Source organism: Myodes glareolus, chromosome 2 (genome assembly GCF_982192425.1).
Source record: "Myodes glareolus chromosome 2, mMyoGla1.1, whole genome shotgun sequence".
NCBI lineage: Eukaryota > Metazoa > Chordata > Mammalia > Rodentia > Cricetidae > Myodes > Myodes glareolus.
The window spans coordinates 96,682,130-96,705,181 of NC_142027.1; the positions used below are offsets into that span (position 1 = coordinate 96,682,130).

Genomic DNA, 23,052 nt, shown 5'->3' on the forward strand with positions numbered 1-23,052 from the left:
TACATTTCAATCAGCCACTATATTCTGAGTAGATGAGGTGTCTAAGTGTCAGACAGTCTTCAAAATGCTTAACTGTGGGCTACATAGCAGCAAAAGCAACGAAAAAATAAGCTTGCAAGTTAGAAGATAAAGATCACCTAACTAAGCAGGAAGGGATCCCACAACCACACGACCCAGCTTCACAGCAACTGGAGCGCTCCAGTTTCAGGAGGTTCCTGGGTGCTGACAGATGCATTAAAGAGCAAGAGCCAAGCCTTTTGCTTCAAATTAACCAGCCCTTTTGAATCATTAAAAGTCTAAAACAGAGTATGTATTTCTCTTTGAAAAACAAACAACAACAGAAAGTACAAAACACTAAATATTAAAAAAACACACAAACAAAACAAAAAACCCCACACCACCTTTGGAAATCAATTTCTTTCAGAAGGTACAAGAGGTCACTAAAAAGCAAATGTAAAACTCATGATCCTTTGGTTCTCTGTTGAGCAAGTAGATCAAATATTTGTTTCCTCCCCCATAATATAACCATTAACTTTTGTTAAAAACACAAAAGTCTCCAGGAAGCCCACACCCATCTTTGGGCATGTTCTTTTGCCATTAAGTGTGTGCCTGGATGCCTGGCTATGTCCCTGTGTCTCCTCTTTTAACACCATGCTGAAATCTACATTGAAATCTTTTTCTTTTCCTTCTTTCTTTTTCTTTTTTTAAAGATTTATTTATTTATTATGTATACAGTGTTCTGCCTGCATGCCAGAAGAGGGCACCAGATCTCATTACAGATGGTTGTGGGTGCTCTTAACCGCTGAGCCATCTCTCCAGCCCTAAAATCTTTTTCTTAACCCTAATTAGAAGTGATAATATTCAGCCAGGTGGTGGTAGCTCATGCCTTTACTCCCAAGACTCCTGTATACTTATGCTTTTCCATGGGCTTTGCTGACTTCTTTTCAACAGGCTGAGAAAGTACCTACCGGGGCTTCATGCTCCTCACCTTTCTCTCTAGGCCAAACAGAAGGCGTACATGTGAGAGCACGCAGAGCCACAGCTCGACTGCTGCTGCTAGCAGTCTGACCCAGAGCCTCGCTTGTACCAACTAAGCCTTCAGTCCACAAAACACTTCAAAAACATGATTGTATGTTGAATAACATTAATGACAAAGTGGGAGAATTTGTTTTAAAAAATAGTCAGTAGGGGAAAATACCATTATAGAAAGGCTCTTACAATCCTAAAAATCTTGTTTTTATTTTTGTTTAAAATGTGTATGGGTGTTTTGCCTACATATATATCTTTCCACTATGTATGTGCCTAGTACCATGGAGGTCAGGAGAGGGTGTCAGATCTCCTGGAACTGAAGTTACAGATGGTTGTGAGCCACCATGTGGGTTTTCAAAATCAAACCCAGCTCCTCTGGAAGAATAACAAGTGCTCTTAACCACTGGGCATCTCTCCAGCCCCTGTGTAAATCTGCAAGAGCAGTGAGAACCAGTGATGGCAAGTCCCAAGTGTTACGGTCTTCAGGAAGAACATGCACCTTCCCATCAAACATCCTCATGGGATGAAATGTCCTAGTACAGACATAGTCTTCATTCTGTATCAACATAAACTCACAGGAGGCACAGTCAGAAAACGAGTGTGCAGGTAAAAAGATGGCCTATGTATATGTGGGATACTACACAAAATGTATAAATTTTTACTATTAAAGAGCAATAATAATAACCTGCCTAGAAGTCCCAAGGTTTAAAGAACACCCAAGATGAGCACACAAACCACTTCACTACAATGAGAGATAAATCTGATACGGTGTATGCCTGCAATCCTAGTACCTGAAAGGCCGAGGCAGACCAGCTGCCAAGTTCAAGGCTAGCCTGGAGTACTCAGAGAGTTCTAGACTACCCCAGGCTACATAGCAAGACCCCCACTCCCACCGCCCGGACACACACCCCTCCACTTGCCTGTCCAACTATCTTGTCCTTAGCACTCTCAGTGCCCAGCTAGGTGGACTCTGCTGATATACACTTTCAAGACCTGAACTATGGCACAACATGAGGTGAGAACAGAGAGGGATAAAAATATGAGAACACAAGGCCCCAGGACTGCTACTGGGAATGACTAAGAGTGCGGAAAACCTTCACAGAGGTTATTTGCAGAAACTAAGTGTAGCGGTGCTCACCTTTAATCCCAGCACCCAGTAGGCAGAGGCAGGCGGATGGATCTCTGTGAGTTTGAGATCAGCCTGGTCTATAGAGTGAGTTCCAGACCAACCAAAGCTATACAATAAGACCTTATCTTTATTATTTTTATATAAACTTTTTATTTTTTGCAGAGCAGTGGACACAGCACAAAACAGGACTGGGTAACTATGGGCTCTCTAGCACAACTATGTCTAATCAGGAAGCAGCCCCACTGTCGTCTCACAGGAGAAAGCCAAAGAAGGAGGCAAAGCAGCAGTGAAGGACAGGGCATGATGCAGAGTAAGCAGGGCCAGACCCCAGTGCCATGCAAAAGGAACTGGAGTGAGTTCCCTGCCAGACTGCTGAGGAAGTCTGGGTACAGACAGAGTTATCCCTATAGGTTGTCACTCAAAGTTGTTGGTGATTGAAACAACCATCTATAGAGTTACTGGGATCCCATGTATGTATGCATGTATGTATGTATGTATGCATGTATGTATGTATGTATGTATGGTCATTGTTGTTGTTTGTTTGTTTTTTGAGACAGGGTCTCGGTATATAGCTCTGGTTGTTCTGGAATTCACTCTGTAGACCACAGAGTTATCCCTATAGGTTGTCATTCAAAGCTGTTGGTGACTGAAACAACCATCTATAGAGTTACTGGCTTTCCATTCATTCATTCATTCATTCATTCATTCATTTATTTATTTTTCATTGTTGTTTGTTTGTTTTTTGAGACAGGTCTCGGTATATAGCTCTGGCTGTCCTGGAACTCACTCTGTAGACCAGGCTGGCCTCAAACTCACAGAGATCAACTTGCTTCTGTCTCCCGAGTGCTAGGATTAGTGTGAGCCTTTCTGCCCAGCAGAATTACTGAGATTTTAGAAAGCATTTTTATTAGCAATTGATTCAAACATGAGTAGTTGGAACTTAAATCGTCTGACAAGTGAATACTCACCACAGCAATTACAGGAATGAGCACCCCCAAATTCCCTGCACTGCTGGAAGCCTAGGAAAATAGCAAAAACATTTCTTTTACAAACAAACAAACAAAAAACCCCAACAGTATTGTGCAGACTAGGATTCCCTAACCTAAGAAACAACGAGGCATATTCATAGGTGTCACATTCTTTGGTTCTGGCACCTTTCCCATGCTAAGCACTTGAACTATAAACCCTGGTCCCCGGCTGCACCATTCACGTTTGTACACATGGTGCTGAGGACCGACCCTGGAGCCTTGCACACGCTGCACAAGTTCTCTGCCACTAGGCCACACCCTTAGCTGCAGTGAGGGGTGCACAGAGACAACTTAAATGTCAAATATAAACCATTAACTTAAGATTGTATAAACAGTGGCAATTCTACATTAGCGTGACATAGTCATTAAGAAAACAACTTTTTGAAAAAAAATTACTCACCTTGGAAGAGTGTTGATAGAAATTTTAAATGAAAACAAATGAGGGTTTGAGTACCCTCTGATTCAATTATAGTTAGGCAATATACACAAGCAGAGAAAATATGCCAAAGCACCTAAGTAGAGGGATTATGGCTTTTTGCTTACTAAGTTCTGTAACTTTTCTATAAGTTAAGAAATCCCAGGAGATTTAATAATTAAATGGTTAAGTTCTCTAATAGGCCCAAAAATTTGGCTAAACTGCAACAAACACTTGTGGGGAGCTAATGTGTATTGCTGACTTGGGCACAGCTGTCAAGGACCTAACGTCTCAGATCCCATGGGAGTGGCAAATCCTCTCTTATCTCAGTGCAAATAATGGCACTGTGGCAATTGGCTGGTGTGACAACAACTGACTTGAATGACTGAGATGGCCCTCTATAAAGGACCCCCCCCCCCCCGTGCTAGACACAATAAATACACAGAGATTCTGGGTTGCTGAGTAGGAGTGCTCCATTAGAGTAAGCACAGCCTCCCTGACCTCAACTTCTATGTGTGTGTGTGTCCTTTCTCTATTCCCTCACTGCTCCAGTCAGGTTTTCAGGACCAAGCCATGCCGGACTCGGCAGACAATGGTGCCAAACCTTAGAAGAATGGACTATGCACTGTATTTATAATAGTGACAGCAGACAGCACCGAGGACCCCACTGTGACCTGGAAGTGTTCCGAATGCCTTTCTTGCATTAACTTCTGGTGAGATTCACCAAGAATCAGAGAATCTTGGCAAGGTTATGTGGTCACTTGAGAAGATGCAGACAGAATCCCAATCTGGTTTTTTCTGGGCTGTAGCAGACGAACACTGGTTCTCTTTGCTCTGGACTGGAAAACCCAAAGTCTCAGAGCTACACAATGAAGTAGAACCCCCTCCATGGGTCTTAGCTTAACTTTTTTTTTTTTTGAATACAGGCTGGCCTAGAACTTGCTATGAAGACTAGGCTAGTGGCTAGTACTCTACCTCCGGAGGGCTGGGATTAAAGGCATGTACCATCACATCTGGCAGTTATGGGTAGTCATGAGGCAGTATCTTCCTCTCGCTTTTACAGGCTCCCCTTACCCAAGAAGGTCCTATTTCAATAAATACTTGGCAAACAGTAACTACTGTACAAAGAACAGGATTCCTACCTCTGTACTTAGGAGAAGTAGAATCCTGGTGTTGCTCTTCTAGTCTGTGAATAAGCATTAAATCTCAGGAGTCTTGAGACTCCATAGGAAAGTGTAGCAAGAGGAAGCAAACAGGACTGAGCACAGGTTACAGTAGGTCTGTGGGAACTGGCCCTTTTCTTGTAGGAAGGAAAGAGAAAACACTTCCTCAAGTGTTTAGTACCTCCCTGCATCACCAGCACTCCTCTCCCATCAACCTGACACTTAGTCTCTCCTGAGAGCTGGGAAAGTCACCAGCCTGGGAATCTTGATAGACTGGTCAGAAGAACAAGACTGAATTATAGACAAGGTCTTTTATTTATTCATTTTTATTTGATGTGCATTGGGTGTTTTACCTGCATGTATGTCTGTGTGAGGGCATGGGATCCCCTGGTACCAGAGTTACAGATAGGTGTGAGCTGCCATGTGGGTGCTGGGAATTGAACCCGGATACACTGCAAGAGCAGCCAATGCTCTTAACCATTGAGTCATGTCCAGCCCCTATGGACAAGATCTTAAACAGGTTCTTTTGCTTTGTTTTTGGCATCAGTTACTCATTGACTAAGGCTTTCACAGGAAGGATTTCATGGAGATGTCAACTCAGATGTCACCTCTGTGAGGCATCCCTGATCAGCCTAGTCTAAAGTGCTCCTTGCTGGACTGCTTTGCTCTGTGCTCCCCAAAGCCTCTCAAGGAGAAGGTGCTATCTTATTTACTTGACCCCCTCACCTGAAACAACAGCCAGGATCCTGCAGCCCACGGGCCTGATCGTAGCTATTACCTGTCTCTTGCATAAGCCTACAGCTGCAACCAGGCCCTTGCAGCCCACGAGCCTAATCGTAATCATTAACTGTCTCTTGCACATGCCTACAGCTGCTGTCAGCTACCACAGCAGAGTGGAGCTGTTGCAACAGAAACTGCCTTGAGCCTGCAAAGCCTACAATATTGATAGCCTCGTTCTTTACAGTAAGTGGGCTGACCCTGACTGGTGACAGTACCTGGCACCCAGTGGTTGAATAGTAACTGGGAAAGGGAAAGGGATGGAATAGTATATGAGCATGAAAATGGAAACATGGAAGGTTTGCTGTTAGTGGGGAGATGATGTGGTAAGAGAGACCCCCCCCGACTTAAACACCCCCAAATAATCAATTTGAGCATTTAAAAGGTAGCATTCTGTCTGTCCATGTGGACCTGCCTTTCTAGAACAGGTCTTACAGCAGAAAAAGGATGGTACTCCGTATGTTCCAATAGCAGCATGTAAGGTTCTCCTCAGCACAGACTCAGGCCAGGACACCCTCACCTGCTTCCAGATGGTGAAGAGGGAGAGAGCTACCAGGAAGGAGCCCATGCTGCTGCTGCCGCCACTGGAGCTGATATAAGCCAGATGCAGTCTGATGAGGAAGCCACACCCCTCCCTACCCCACCAGCATCCTGAGTGAGAACCCATTCTCCTTCTTGTTTTCTTCAGATGTTCTTAAATCACCTAACAGGTGGTAGGGTGTAACTCACTGGTGGAATACACACTTAGCATATGTGGAATCTTGGCTTGGAGCCCCAGAACCAAAAATTTAAAAAGTAAATAATTTAACACAGAAAGCACCATATTTCAGCCAAGACAATGCCTCAAAACCCAGCAACCTCTTTCTTCCTACCTTCAGGGCGGGGCCCTTCTCACTCGCCCTCTCACTGGCCCTCTTCCCCTCCAGGCCCAGCTGCACAAACAGTTCCAGCAGGTTCATCAACAGCTCGTCCACAAGATGCTCTTCCTGAATGTTGGCTGCAATGTTGGCCAGGGCATTGATCACTGCTAGGGAACAGTGCCTAAAGAAAAGGAACAAAGGCAAACCCACTGCTGAGCCCTCAGCTGCTGGAGGGAGAAACACTGGCTTTGAGTTGGTCTGGCCTGCCTCACCATGCACAAGGAACTCCCAAAAGGTTATGAACATGTCATCGTCATGACAAACAGACCTTGAAAGTAAATGCCTGAATAAATTATTATGGACCTCTTGACCCAGAATCTGGTTCAAGGAGCTAGATACCAGGGACCCTGACTTTCCTCTGACCATTAAAAGCCTACTGAACATCCGGATGTAGAATTACTCAGTTCTAGACTTTTCTACTTGAGTTCTGTTATTCTCCTTCAAATCAAACCCAAACATTATTATTCCTGATGACTAGCTTCTCACCAGTGCTCCCCACAACTCTGGGACTGACATTACTGGCAGCAGACAGTGAACACAAAGGAGTCCTGGAGTGATATTATGTTTGTAATCTAGCAAACAAAGCTTGCCTGAAGAGCTAAGTCACTAGTTAGCCACAGAGGTCAGGCAGTGGTGGCACACACCTTTAATCTCAGTACTGAAAGACAGAGACCCCGATAGACCTCTGTGAGTTCAAGGTCACCCTGGGCTACGTGAAACTGATCCAGTCTGAAAAAGAAATAGAGCTGGGTGGTGGTGGCTCACGTGTTTAATCCCAGTACTTAGGAGTGGTGTGGGAAGTCCTTTTGTCTATGTGTTGCTTTTATTGGTTAATGAATAAATCTGTTTTGGCCAGTGGCTTAGCAAAATAGAGCCAGGTGGGAAAACTAAACTAAATGCTGGGAGAAAGAAGATGGAGTAGCTAAAAGCCATGTAGCCCCGCCAGAGACAGACAATGTATGGAAATTTACCCAGTAAGCTACAGCCACATGGTGATACACAGATTAAAAAAAAGGGTTAATAGAAAGCCAGAAACATGCTTAAGATATTGGCCAAACCGTATTGCAAATAATATAGTTTCTGTGTGATTATTTCAGGAGGCTGGGTGGTCGGGAAATGAACAAGCAGCTTCTGCCAACATAGGAGTCACATGCTTTTAATCCCAGCCCTAGGGAGGTGGCGATAGAGAAGAGAGATATTGCTGGGCAGAGAGATGACTATAAGGTGGGAGGAGGCAGGAGCTGGGGTGCAGTCTGAGGATTGCCCCTTTAGTCTGAAGATTTGGTAGAGGTCTCTCTAGCGGCTGACTACACTGCTTCTCTGATCTCTCAGTTTTCACCCCCTAATATCTGACTCTAGGTTTTTATTTATTAAGACCAACTAGAATTCGTGCTACAGAGTTCCAGGACGACCTGCCTCTGGATTATGGACACCTGACATAAATCCCAGGAGTGAAACTGATGTTGCCCCTTCAGCCAGATGCCGGGGGCCAGGCCTCTGCAGCTTTGCAACCAGCAGCTCTGATACTTGGCATGGTGTATTACTAGTTGATGCACATAGGCCTGTGAGCCTTGGTTTCTTCCTCTGTGAAACAAGTATAATAATTCCCTCTCCATAAGCTGGAGGAGTTAAGCACTGAACAGGCTGGTCCCTAGCAAATGCTAGTCACGACAAAAGACACTCCTTTCCCAGTTAGGTAAAGCCTGGTAGATTAGGGGAACAAAAGCTATCAAATGTTCCTACTGGTGAGAAGACAAACTTTGGAGGCTGTGGTGGGGGGGCCTGGAATCCGGGACCCCGTGTATGCCAGGCAAGTGCTCTAACACTGAGCTACAGCCTAGATTGATCAATCATTTTAATGGCAATAAGAGGCTTTACGGGGAAAAAAATGGCAATTTCGATTAGAAACTGAAGAAACTGCAGCATGAGATTAGCAGGAATTGCACAAAGTGAGGGCAGAGCTCAGCAAGATCAACACAAGGGCCAGAAAGAGGCCAGCAGGGAGCCAGGACAAAGAGCAGGAGGTGCCCAAGGACAAGGAGTCCCAGAAGACACATTCAGATTAAGGGAACAACATGGGAAAAGAAGTGCAGATACCAAGATAGACAGAAGAAGGTAGAGGCGAGTTTGGATGGGACGCCAATCTAGTCCTCAGATTGTTTATAGTCTGGACACACAGTGGTGGTGGTGAGAAAACACTGATACAACTGTTCCTCACTACCCATGGGAAGCTGGCTGCAAAATTCCCTAGGATATAAAGCATCCTTTCATTTAAAATGGTGTGGTAGCTGGGTGTAATAGCAAATAACATTCACTTGTAATCTTAGCACTTAGATGGTGAAGGCAAGAGCATCGTAAGTTTGAGGCAACCTGAGCTATCACAGCAAGGCTGTATCGTAATGAACAAAAGGTAAATAAACCAGGATGGTATTTGCATATATAATGACCACATTCTTGCATACTTTAAATCATTTCATAATTATTCAGAGTGCTTTACTACAAAGCAAATATCACAAAAAGTGTTTTTTGTTGCTGTTGTTGTTAGTATTGGGTTTTTCTTATTAAAGATAAGATTTCACTATGTAGCAGAACTTGCTATGTGGCTCAGGCTAGCCTCTAACTCCCAGCCTCTAACTTCCTAAGCGGTTGTGTTACAGTGTGTATCACCTCTCCCAGTGTTGGAGACATTTTATTATTTGGAGAATGTTGATAAGAAAATCTGAACATGGACAGGATAGATGCATGTTTTGATTCTAACATTTAATACCCATTGGTAGAGACCAACTGTGTAACAATGCCAAGAGCTCACACTGGTCAAGAACTTGCACGTATATAATCTCTCACCAAAGTCCTAACAGACCCACGCCTGCTTAGCTTCTGGGATCAGTTGAGATAGATGCACTCAGGGCGGTCTTAGCTCACAGACCCGCACGTACATCTCTATTCACTGCTCACACAATGAGACGTGCTCTTTGGCAGGTGAAGAAACCAGGCATGGACAAGCTGAGCATTTACTGAGGCAAGGCGGCTGCACTGCTGCCCACCGACGACTAGGAACAGTTATGCCAACACAGTAATGCCAACAACAACAACGCTCTTCTCTCCACCAGTCTCATGTCTTTGACTTTCCTTCCTGCCTTCTCTCTCTTCTGATCTGACAACCTCTTGTGAGATCCTTCAAACACGAAGAGACATGGCTCTTCCTCATGTCATTCTAGGTAAAGTCAAGAAGCATCTCTCAGTCTGCCAAGGAAAACTGGTCAAGCTTGTACAAATATAGAATGCGCAAAGATATAAGCATCTATTCCCTGGCCTCCAGATTCCAACTGCCTCTCTAACCCTGCCCATGTTTTTGTTTTTTTTCTGGGGGGGGCAGGGATGCTAAGAAGCAAACCTAGGGCCTTATACTTGCTAGTGGCCAATTATTTTGCATTAAATTATTTTGCATTAAGTCCCTAAATCCTACTTTTAAAAATCTAACCTAAGAAAAGCACACTCGCAGATTGTTGTTGGTGGCACACACCTTTACTCCTAGCACTCAGGAGGCAGAAACAGTTGGATCTTTGTGAGTTCGAGGCCATCTCTACAGAGTGAGTTACAGGACAGCCAGGGCTACACAGAGAAACCCTGTCTCAAAAACAAAAACAAAACAACAACAACAAAACAAACAAAAAAGCATACTCACATAGTTTTTACATAGCTATTACACTATTTATTCAATGTAGTACCTTCTGGTATGGAAACTAGAAAACTACCCAATACCCAAACTAAATTGGTTAGAATCTTGGCACAGTGTGGTACTATGCAATTATTTAAAGCAACACACAGGGCAACATTTCAGGTGTAGCTGGCATGTTGCTTATGTATAAGAAGCAGGTCACCTAGATGTGTATTATGGGCCTGTGTGGTAGAGAATGGAGCAGAACAGAGGGCCATAGGTGTAGCTCAGCAACAAACTGCTGCCACATGCGGTTTTCATATGCTGCCTTGCATGTGCACTGATTTATAGCATATAGCACTTCTGCAACTGCAAGAAGGCTAACACCCACAGGCCAATCCTCAAACTTTCCTCAAACAGCGTTAAATACTGTCAAGCTCTAAAGCAACGAGGTATAGAATTACCTGTAGCCATGGTCTTTGTAGTCTTTGGTGGCCGAATAGACAACTGAACTGGCCTTCACACTGATTTGCTGAAAGAGATTCCAGACTTCCTGATAAATGTATTGCTGGAAGAGAGCAAGAGATACTGTCACCATGCCATAATTCCTGAGGCCACTCCTAGACATGGGAAGATCCCTCCCGTCATCACCCAGGGAGAGCTCTGGAATCTGATAACAAAAGGACCATGCAGGGCATTTATATGGTAGTAAGAGGAAAACATTTTAATTTTCTCCTCCCATCACTCAGGTTCCAGGGATTGAACTCAAGTCCACAGGCTTGTCAGCAAGTCTTTTTACCCACTAAGTCATCTTTGCCAGCTATGTTTATTTTATTGATTGCCTGGATTATATACAGCGTTTTACTATGAAGCCCTGGCTGGCCTAGAACTCACTATATAGAGCAAGCTGGCTTTGAACTCACAGAAATCCTCCTGCCTCTGGTTCCCAAGTGCTGGGATTAAAGGTGTACATACCATGCCTGGACTATATTTTATTGCTTTAAGATTCTATTTTTAAATTATGTATATATGTGGGTGTCTGCACAGGAGTGTATGGCTGTCAGGTCTTCTAGAAGAATAGTATGCATTTCTGGCTTCTTTTCTTTTCTTTTTTTTTCTTTTCTTTTCTTTCTTTCTTTTTTTGAGACAAGGGTTTGAATTCCTAATTCTTTTGTCTCTACTTTCTAAGTGCTGGGACTAAGGAGATCTATTTCTAGAGTTCTAAGAAAACCCAAATCAAAAGTAAAGGAGAAATAGCTTTTATTTAGACCCAATTTTATGCTAGCTACACTGATAAGAAATGAGTTTAAACTTCCTTTCCAGAGAATGATACAACCACTGACCACAAATTCTCCCCATACAGTGCTGAAACCACTGAGAGAATTTAGCTTAGTTTCAAGGTGCATTAACAGTGCAATTTTATACTCCTTATAATCAAAGTTTCCAGCTCCAGCCTTACTGCAGGGCTTTTCCTTACATTTCCAGTGATAACCAGGCAGCCCAGCTGGTCGATGATGAGAACATCAAGCGGCGAGGGAGGCTGGCAGAACTTCTGCTGCAGGATCTGCAGAATTGGCTCCATGACCTTTGGGGTGTCTCTCAGAGCCACTGCAATGTGTCCCAAGGCACGGATGGTATGGTCAGGAATCAAGTGAGCATCCCTGGGGAGGGGGCGACGACAAGAGAGGTGTTTCAAAAGCTCTGAGAGTTGGGCGTGGTGGCACACACCTTTAATCCCAGCACTCAGGAGGCAAAGGCAGGTGGATCTTAGGGTTCAAGGCCAGCCTGGTTTATGGAATGACAGCCAGGACAGTGGGGGGTGGTCCACAGAAAAACCTTGTTTCTAAAACAAACAAACAAAAAACCCTCCAAAAGTAAAGCAGCTCTGAGGCATGCAGTGGTAAAACAAAACAAGAGACCACAGCCTCGACCTTGTTCCCCATGGCCTTGAAGAAGCATTCTTCTGAAGGAACTGCAGTGGTCTCGCCACAGTCAGAGACAGAGCCCCAGACTCTTTCACTCCAGCATGTGGTCCAGAATGTACATTTGAGGGTAAGATTGACCTTGACCCTTCAGCAGACCCACACTGTGAGCAGGGAAGAGGCACAAACACAGTGACTGAGCCTGCAAAGCAGAGCCATGCTTCCAAATGATAGACACATACTTGTCACTCTCCTGGGAGATGTACAGTCGGTTGGAGAGGCTAGCCAGGAAGGCCTCCACTATCACTGGGTCCACGGTCAGGCCAGCCTTCAGGCACCTGTGTAGCAAAGAAGTCCAAGTGACATCAGGTGTTAAGAAAACGCAACGGTTTTGTTTTCTGCTTGGTTTGTTACTTGCTAAGGTGTACAACATTTTACATAGCAGCTCTAAAGTTTCTACTCCAGATTTCTGAATGAAGAGCCATTCTATAGAATGAATTTAAGGAATTATAGCCAACTTCACCCACTTGGTAGTATCTCTTCTGGAAAGAATAACTTAAATCACTTTGCCAGTTTTGAAGGAACAGCTTCCTTCAGAATAATGTAACCATGCTAATTCCAATTTCACACTTCCTTTATCATTCATAGCAACTGACTCCCAGACAGCTGAGGGAACATCGGTACCAAGCCCCCTGACCCCTGCTGATTAACCCCAGGGTCTTACAAAGGCAAAGCACAAGTCCTGCCACTAAGCAGCATCTCTGCTCCCCACCAGGGTGTTTTATTAAGGAGAGATGCTTATGTTATTCAGAAAATAGGAACCTTTAGAAGCCCCCAAGAACACAAAGCCTTCTTTCTCAGGTGTATCCTGCTTGCCCCATGTGTTTGGCTCTTAAGGCATACTGAGAATAAGAAGCCAGAATTCAAAAGGAGGCACACATTCATACAAATTAGAGAGCAAGAGCATGCAGCAAGTCTCCACAGCAAAGAACACTTAATCTTATTGAAAACAAGAGTAAAAGCTGTTGTGGTAAATTTGATCACATTGTGTGAAGACATGTCTCTGCTAAGGCATGTTCTGATTAGTCTAATAAAGAGCTAAACTGCCAAAAGCTAGGCAGCAGGAGATAGGCAGGACTTCTGGGAAGAGAGGAACTTGGAAGAAATTGAAAGGCAGGGGACTCGCCAGTCAGACATAGGAAGTGGGATGCATTGTATCGAGGGGAGATAACAAGCCACAAGGCAGAATGTAGATTAATATAAACAGGTTAATTTAAGTTTTAAGAGTTAGTTGGGGAAAAGCCTAGGCTAAGGCCAAGCTTTCATAATTAATAAGAAGTCTCTGTGTCATTATTTGGGAGCTGGTAGTCCAAAGAAAGACCTATAGTAAAAAATCTCTGACTTATATCAAATATTATACAGAAAAAATATAATTACACGTTACTTTGGAAGATGAGCCAATGGGGCGATCCTCTCTCTTTTTTTAATATACTACAATTTTTCTCTAATAAGCACTTTTATTTTTCTGACTGAGAAAAGGAGGCAGCTTTATTGAAAAAAACAAACTAAACAACTCTTTTTATAAATATACAATAAATAGAAACAAACTTTAAATGAAAAGGATAACGTCACTCCTTTGGCATTGAGCCTTTGCCTCCTCACCACCACCACCCCAGGCTTCCTTAGTTAAAGCTCCCACCTGCAGATGTTGTCAATGGCGATGTCCCGGAGCTGCTCATACATGGACGGCTGGTTCTTCTTACCCGGCATGACATTTAGAGTTGACTCGGAATGCTCATTGGTGACACTTATTTTTATATCATTGCCAGCAACTAAAAGTAAAAACTCAAATTCAGACTTGTGTCTGATTTAGTTTTACTTTCATCCCTTTCTTTGCCTCAAACTAAGACTACAAGATAGTAGGCTTTATTTTTAGCTTGTGAAAACAAGCACGCAAACATTCAACCACATCTTACCCGCTGGCTTGCTTCCTTTTTTCTTTTTCTGAGACAGGATCTTACCATGCAGCCCTGGCCTGCTTGGAGCTCACTATGTGGACCATGTTTGCCCCCTTAAAAGGCATACACCATCACGCTTGGCTTACTGAATGGACCAAACATTTAGAGTCAAGAATCTGAGACCAACAGAAAGGGTGAAGGAACACGTTTACATCAAAAGGACAGGTGGTTTATAAAGTGTTAAACTTGCTTACATAGATCTAATCTACATGGGAGGTAGAAAGTAGAAAAAGACAAGATCTCCTGAGTAAATTGGAAGCATGGGAACTTCAGGCAAGGGTTGAAGGGGAGAGGGAAGAGGCAGAGAGGGGAGCAGAGAAAAATGTAGAGCTCAATAAAAATCAACTTAAAAAGGGGGAAAAAAGTGTTAAACTTGCTTATAAAGTAAGTTTAGCAATTTCTTAATGAACCATTTTTTAAAAATGACAAAGTCAGGCTTGGTGGTGCACACCTTTAATCCCAGCATTCCAGAGAGAGGCAGGTGGATCTCTGTAAATTCAAGGCCAACCTGGTATATAAATAGTGAGTTCCAGGACAGCCAGGGTTATGTAGAGAGACCTGTCTCAAACAACAACAACAACAACATAAATGACAAATATCCACATGAATGTAGCTTTGATGCTTAGTGAGGCAGTCCTGTCTTGTCCAAGCAGCGTGCACAAAGCAGGTAAGTGTGTGTTTGGGTGATGGTGCACGTGACAGAAGCCTGGGAGATCATAAGCATGAACTTGAACATTTACACCATTCCTTAACAAAGTTAAAATGACTGATTCAAAAGATAGTTTGAAAACATCACAATTATGAAAAAAAGATTTTTTTTTTTCCTTCAGTTTGTGTGTTTTTACTATAAGACTGAGGGGGTCTTCTAATGGCTAGGTTTGGGTTTCTTCATCTGAAGGGAAAAGATATCAGTGTAACTATGCATGATACTAACTACATTAGTGCCTCACATCCATGGAAGCTGGACTGATTAATTAGTTAGTTAACTAATCAGTCTATACTAACTACTATTATATGAGAGCTCTGAGTCTGCATCCTCTATGGGGCAGTGTGGAACAAATGAGGCAGTGTACATGAGACTCCCAGCCGAGCTCTGAGGCCTTCAATAGGAGGCAGAGAAAGGCCTGAATCCTAGGGAATGGGGATCTGAACAGAGACAGAAGGAAAGATGTAGAGGAGAGGAATGGCCCAAACAAGTATGGTCAGAACTCAAATACTTACACGGCTCCTCTCACAAGGATCCAGAAGCTCTGAATGCTGAAGATGAGCTTGTTGTGGAATATGAGTTGGAAATGTGTACATTTGTTTATGCTGTGGAACATTTGTTTAATGAGGCAAATATGTCCTGCATTCTTTTATGCTGCATTTGTTTAACTCTGTAAAGCTGTGTTACTTTGCCTGTTTAAAACACTTGATAGGTCTAACAAAGAGCTGAACAACCAGTAGTAAGGCAGGAGAAAGGAAAGGTGGGTCTGGCAGGCAGAGAGAGTAAATAGGAGAAATCTGAGGAGAGAAGATTGAGGAGTGAGAGAAAAGGAGGAAGACTCCAGGGGCCAACCACCCAGCTAGACATAGAACAAGAAGGAAAGATATACAGAAATAGAAAAAGGTAAAAGCCCAGAAGAAAAGGTAGATGGGATAATTTAAGTTAAGAAAAGCTGGCAAGAAATAAGCCAAGCTAAGGTCAGGCATTCATAAATAAGAAAGACTCCATATGCTTTATTTGGGAGATGGGTGGTAGGCCCCTAAAAGAGCAAAGGGCAAAGAGTGAAAAGCAAACAGCTACAAGAGCTATTACCTGTGTGGTACTGACTGTGGTACTTATAGAGCTTCACCAGCACCGGGGATGGAATCACCAAAAAGTCTCTCAAAGACGGTGTCACTGAGTGTACCACCACTGGGAACCTTTCACACAGGCGGCCCAAACCCTGCAACACAACATCAATCCATCATGCTGTCTGGAAAGGACCATCCACAAGGCCCTAAGATGCTTAAGCCTTCTGATGTTGGACCCAAACTTCTGAAGTCAAAGCTTCCAGAGACTACCTGCTCATGGGTTAAGAAAAGGAAATGGTACTAATTCTTCAACAATCAAGACACACACACACACACACACACACACACACACACATTGTTAAGACTTTTGTGTCTAAGTAAATACATTAAGGTACAGAATAGGCTGTTAAACAATGGCAGGTATGAAGTCAATGGGGTCTATATCAAGGAGAGCCTTAGCTAAGCAGAACTGAGTATTATAACCAAGACATCTCTCTGTGAGGTCCTGTGTCTATGACCTGCTCGCCTGATTACATGCAAGACAGTCTCACATCAAGGAGGAACACAGGTTCTCTTCAAGGCAAGCAGTTCCTGCAGAAATGCAGGCCCTATCCAGAGAAGCCTACCCTTAGCTCACAGCAGGACCTAATAGGCATCTTAAAGGACAACTTTGTTGCCTTTTGTTTGATTCTGGAGAATCAGCTACAGCCTGAACAACAGTAAGGGCACCTGTGAATGGGAATCTCTGTAGACTGACCTGCAGGCAGCAGATTAGCAAGGGCAAATGGGCAATGATGACCTTGCTGGATGTCTTGGACTGCAGCTTTTCAGACAGCTTGATGCAAAGGTTTTCTGCACCTTAATTTAAAATCAGAAGCAGATACAAATAATCACTACAGTCCAAGATTCAGAAAATAAGTTCTTTTTTTTTTCTTTCTTTTCCCCTTGGAGCTGAGGACTGAACCCAGGGCCTACTACTGAGTTAAATCTCCCAACCCCAGAAAATATGTTCTTACTGGCTAACCATAGGACTTAGTAAAGCCCACACAAATATTTGTTACAGGTATTAACACTGAGAGGTAACACTGGGAGTTTTGAAGCAGGCACCCACATGATGTGAATCTACACATCATCTTCTCAGTGGGTGGGACCCCTTTTGTTTCACAATGTTCTACTAAGCAAAAATGTTTCCCAGACTCTCCCACCAGCCTCTTACCCTCCAGTTATGAACCTCCATCTCTCCAGAGCAAAGTCTAAAGATCCGTTGAAAAACACCAGAGAGAATGTACAGGTTTGGTGGCCTTGGGCTTCCCCTTCCTCCCAGGTCCACTGCCTCACATTGCAGGACAGGACAGCAAATGCCTGGGCTCTAGAAGTCACTTTGGGAAACACATAGGGGGATTCCTGGGTAGGCCTAGAGATCATAGGATGCAGGGAAGTAGGTTTGGGCTCACCCTGCTCATCCTTCACAGCCCACACCATAAGGTCCACACAGGCAGCATTTGCTTGGCAGCGCAGTTTGAGGGGGCTCATCTCACTGTGGACCCTGTCTGCATCATGTAGAATCTTCTGGAGCTCCCCTTGGCTCATGTTGAACTGCTCCAACACAAAATCATGGATCTCTTTCACAAAGGAGGTGGGGAGATCTGTGGGAAAGAAAGTTTAGGGTGGGGTGGAGGATAGTCCCAGGTGGAAAGAGCCACACCACACATAGGTAGCAGGTGCCAAAAGCTAAGCTGTTCCCTCTCAACAAAAACAAAGGTGATCTTTGAGGTGGTTACTGGGATTCTAAGAATGCCTGCAGGGTCAAGCATTAACAGGCTATGTCATAACTCCCCAAGAGCATATAGTTTGTTGGCCAGAGGAAAAGGGTTCTCCTGCAGTCAGACCAGGTGTTTGGTGGTGCTGAGGATCAGTCCAGGTGCTTACACTGTAGGCAAGTGCTCTACAATGAGCTATACTCTAAGCCAGAGTACATCTTTTAGGCAGTCAAAACCTAAAACTCAAATATATGAAATACCTGTAAGAGTTGAGTGGTAGTGGTGCTTGCCTTTAATCCCAGCACTCGGAAGGCAGAGGGCAGCTCTCTATGAGTTTGAGGCCAGCCTGGTCTACAAGAGCTAGTTCCAGGGCAGCTAGGGCTGTTGCACATAGAAACCCTGTCTCAAAAAACCAAAAAATAAAGGAAAGAAAAGAAAAAAAATACCTAAAAAGGGATATATCAATGGGAACGTTCAGTTGAAAGGTCAAAGATTTTCCTAATTCTTATCCTTGGGGCCTGAAAATTTCAGAACCACTGTGATAGGCAGAGGTCAGACCAGTAACAGACAGCCAAGGCAAAAGGACTCTAGGACGTCAGGTTGGGCTGGCCATCCTTAATGAACTCCCAAGGGAACCCAAACCTTTGCTGCTATGCCCCTATATGACTGTTTCTCAGGAGCCCTCTTAATTAGATTAGGAATAGTTAAGTAAATTATAGTGTATCTATATCTTAGAAATTTATGTAGTCACCAAAAAATATTTAAGAGGAACATTTAATGTTATGAAGAAATAGAATGGGAAAAACACATGAGAAACTGTGAGAAAACATTAAACCTTTTATTTTCTAAAATGTCGAAATTTGATATGTAAAACTATATGCATAGAACAATGATACAATGTATATAGAAAAACATATTAGGAAATAAACCAACTCTTCAGCCATCATTGGCAGTATTACCATCAGGGTCAAATTTTTAAAATTTTTCCTATTTCCACTAAAGTTCAGTCATGTGATCATGTTGCTCACATGTGATCTTTTATTTTTGGAGATACAGGGATCTTGCTGTATTGCCCTGACTGGTCTCAAACTCTTGGGCTCATCCCATCCTTATGAGTAGCTAGGATTATACCCATAAACCACATCTGTTTTCACATGTGATTTCTAAGTTGGCACCAACAGAAAGCAAGTAGCAGACTGTAAGAATGGCCAGGGACCCACCCCTTGTGCCCACATCCACATCCACCAACACCCTTACCTTTCATGTAGTACAGAGTATCTCGAAGCATCTTGAACATGGTCAGGTAGAGGGGATCACTGAAGCTTGTATAGTAGAGGTCAGCACTGGGATTGGCCTGCAGAGGAAATAGGCACTCAGCCACAGTGCAGAGACTCTCAGAACTGCCTGTGGTCCTGCACACGGCCCAGCAAGCAACTACATTGTAAACTGAGCACCCACTTGCTGTAACTTGTAACAGACATTCAAATCTTCCTGTTCATCCTCCTCAGTAAAAGACAAAAGTAAACAGGAGGTCCATGCCTGGCCCTGATGGTATAAAAACCGATAAAACAACAAGAAAACCACTACTCACATTTCACTGATTTTGGTCTGACATGGAAATGAAGGACGTGAAAGACATGAAAGGGGAAATCTAATACTAAATCTAATCATTTTGAAGGATGACACTATAGTTTGGGCAGTTCGAAATTTAGCTTACATTTTACAATTAAAATTAATTTTAATTTTTTTTTCCAAGACAGGGTTTCTCTGTGTAGTCCTGACTATTCTAGAACTTACTTTGTAGACCAGGCTGGCCTTGAACTCAAGAGATCTGACTGCCTTTGCCTCCCAAGTGCTGGGATTAAAGGTGTGAACTGCCACCACCTGGCTTGAACTATTCTTTACCAATGTAATCTGAAATGTAATGCTTGGAAAAACAAAATAAACCCTTAAGACACGGCCTAGTGAATATTACCAACTGAGAGGAGCTGGAGGTGGCATGGGGTGCGAGGGTGTGAGAGCCACCAAGCATTCAGGAGGGCACTATCAGGAGCTGGTGACCAAGCGCCATCGACAGTCTCTGCTTCCTGACCACCCCTTACCAGTCCCTGTTTCACTCTGCTGGGCACAGACGAAGAAATGAGATGGGCAGAGGGAAGAGCATCTCAAAGGCTGAGCAAAAGAGTTCAGAGTTAAGATCAACTGAGGGTTTTCAATCACCCGTGCCGCACGTCCACAGGACAGCAACAGCACTCATTAGCCACATATCTCCGCATTCCTCAAGTTCTCTAGGCCTAGAAGCTACAGTCTGCTGTTGTTTTGTGTTTAAGGTCAACATTTACAACTCTTTTGTGGGGATGCAGTTTGAAATAGGGTCTCACTGTGTAGCCCTGGCTCTCCTGGAACTCTGAAAATAGAGCACACCGGCTGGGACTAAGACCCATTTAAAACTCTTCTTGTGTTTGTTAGCACAAAGCTATTTCTTCATCAGGATATTTATTCTAAAGTCTAAAATTATTAACAAACAAAGCTGCCCCAAATCACCATAGTTCATTCATGGGAAAAGGGTCCTAGGATTCCAGGTTAAAGCTACAGAGCTGGAGAGATGGGCACTTATTACTCTGCTAGACGATCTGGGTTCAATCTCCAGCACCTTTATGGCAAATTGTAATTCCAGTTCCAGAGGATCCAATGCCTTCTCCTGGCTTCTACAGGCATCAGCATGCTTGTGGTATACAGAAATATATGCAATTGAAACACTCATATACATTAACAACAACAACAACAAAAGTCCTAAGGGGGATCTCCAGAAAGCCACAACTCTTCCATAGGACACACACTGATTTCATTACAGGTAGTGTGTAGATCAAACAAGTTTCTAGATCAGTAGTTCTCAACCTGTGGGTCAGACCCCCACCCCTTTGGGGAAATTGAATATCAGATATTTATATTATAATTCATAACAGTAATAAAATTACAGTTATAAAGTAGCAACAAAATAATTTTATGGTTGGGGGTCACTACAACATGAGGAACTATATTAAAGGGTCTCAGCGTTAGGAAGGTTAAGAGCCACTGACCATATACTGACAAAATAAACTGGGACTGGAGAGATGGCTCAGTGGTTAAGAGCACTGAGTGCTATTCCAGAGGACCCAGGTTCAACTCCTAGCACCCACATGGCAGCTCACAACTATCAATAACTTCAATTTTAAGGGGAGATTAAAATTTTGGTCTCTGGGAACACTACACGTACATGGTGTACAGACATATATGTAAGAACAACAACCATACACATAAAAAATATAATTAGCCAGACAGTGGTAGCACATGCCTTTATTCCCAGCACTCAGAAGGCAGAGGCAGGTGGATCTCAGTGAGTTTGAAAGCAGCCTGGTCAACAGAGAGAGTTCCAGGACAGCCAAGGCTACACAGTGAAACCCTGTCTTGAAGAACAAAAACAAACAAACAAACAAAAAAAGGAAAGAAAGAAAATAAACAAATAAAATAATCCTCAAAGGAAAAAGAAGAAAAGACCACAAAGTCAGCCTACAGTGAGAGTGAGAGACAGGAGGATCTCTGTGAGTTCAAGGCCTGACTGCTCTATAAAGGGAGTTCCAGGACAGCCAGAGCTACAACAGTGAAACCCTGTCTTAAAAACAAACAAAAAAACCCATACCCCCCTCAAAGAAGATAAATAAATAAAAAGTGTGCAAGAGCTAAGACTCAGGTTGACAGGAAAGACCTGCAGCAAAGTACCAGACTGTAACTTGGAGTTATGACAGTGTGTCCCTTAGTCAGGACTAACCAAGGGTAAGCACACACACCACAAACACTAACATCAAAGTCTGATGATGCCAACTGCAGAGCAGATCTTGGCTCCAAATACATTTTTAAAAAGTCCCTCAGATACATACCATATACGCTTAAGTTCAGGGCTTCCATGTCCCAGAAAGTACTCCTTGCAGCTTTGAAAGCAACAAAGAAGCAAGGAAGATAAACTCCAGAAGGACCCAGGCTGACTGCAAGCTTTCTAAGTGTGTGACATGGTACATTAGTTACCCGACTGTGAAATGGAGACACTGAGCACCAGTCAGAGGCATGTGTGGTGATGGAATGAGAGGAGCCAGGGCAGGCAGCCCTCCTGCAAGCAGTTCTGTTTTCTCTTTGCACATGCTTACGTCAGGCTAATTTCATGGTGATGTCCTCAGAAGGTACTTACTTCCATCACGCTGGCTACAACTCCATCTAAGAATTTGAGAACAGGCTCCTCAACAATCTTCTTCACCTGTTAGAGAGACAAAAATCACATGAAGGAACTTACACAGGGAGACAGGAATGCTAGCTTCTCCTACCTAATGACAAATGCATTGATAGACAAAACCCATAATAAGGCTGAGGTGGAGCTCAATGGTAAGGAAAATGCTTAGCATGCCCAAGATGTTGGGTTCAATCCTCAAAACTCTTAAAAAGAAAAAAGTCAGGGGCCAGAGAGATGATTAACTGGTTAAGAGCATTTGTTGCTCTTACAGAAGATCTAGGTTTGGTTCCCAGTACCACATGGGGGCTCATAACTGCCCATAAATCTAGTTTGAGGGGATCTGATGCCATCTTCTGATTTCCATGGGCACTAAACACGCACACGATGCACATATATATGTAGGCGAAACATTTACATGCATAAAATAAATATATCTAAAACAAATGTAAAAGAAAAATGAAAAGAACCCCATAAATTTGTAGTGATAAGTGTAATGGAAGTAGCTCAACAACTTATCAACTGAAAAATGATCAAGCCATATGCAGAAAATGCCCTTACTATTCTAGTATCACTTACTATTCTTAGCGTCACAAAAACTCCTTTAAGTAAATCAAATATAAAGGAAAAGCACTGTTTTTAGTGGAGACTGAGCCTGTCCCTACCCTGGGTCTGCATAGTCTTCTTCTTCTTCTTTTTTTTTTTTTTAAGATTTATTCATTTACTATATACAGTGTTCTACCTGCACTATGCCCGCAGGCCAGAAGAGGGCACCAGATCTCATCACAGATGGTAGTGAGCTACTGTGTGGTTGCTGGGAATTGAACTCAGGACCTGTGGAAGTGCAGGAAGTGCTCTTAACCTCTGAGCCATCTCTCCAGCTCTGGCTCTACATATTCTCGACATACTTGACACTGGTCTCTTCTGAATGGAAATTTAGGATGCCTCCTCGTATGTACTCAGGGTAAGGATTAAATGAAGAAGCCCTACAGAAGGCAGCAGCGTGAGTGAATGTGCTCAAAGCCAGAAGCAACTGTCATCCTGTTGCATTCAGCTGTGCCCCCACACCCTGTAAAAGATCACCCCAGATGGGCTGGCTTATCATTCACATCAGCTCCCCACAGGCTTGGAGTAGGGCACAGGATTCTCTAGAGTACTTGGCAATGCTGCACAGTGGCCTAGGAAGGGGCTAGAGCATG

The 23,052-nt window shown here is 43.4% G+C and overlaps 1 protein-coding gene across 1 annotated transcript in view; it reads right to left on the bottom strand.

Annotated features, from left to right (window-relative positions):
* Pi4ka (phosphatidylinositol 4-kinase alpha) overlaps positions 1–23,052 on the bottom strand; it is a 125,314-nt gene that overhangs the window by 60,721 nt on the left and 41,541 nt on the right. The window contains exons 9-19 of the mRNA XM_085684518.2: positions 21,818–21,883; positions 18,853–18,949; positions 17,290–17,481; positions 16,593–16,693; positions 15,858–15,987; positions 13,741–13,873; positions 12,284–12,379; positions 11,597–11,780; positions 10,584–10,687; positions 6,414–6,582; positions 3,127–3,177 (exon numbers count right to left, since the gene is read on the bottom strand). Coding sequence (XP_085540644.1) covers positions 3,127–3,177; positions 6,414–6,582; positions 10,584–10,687; positions 11,597–11,780; positions 12,284–12,379; positions 13,741–13,873; positions 15,858–15,987; positions 16,593–16,693; positions 17,290–17,481; positions 18,853–18,949; positions 21,818–21,883 — 1,323 coding nt within the window. The remainder of the gene's footprint in view (positions 1–3,126; positions 3,178–6,413; positions 6,583–10,583; positions 10,688–11,596; positions 11,781–12,283; positions 12,380–13,740; positions 13,874–15,857; positions 15,988–16,592; positions 16,694–17,289; positions 17,482–18,852; positions 18,950–21,817; positions 21,884–23,052) is intronic.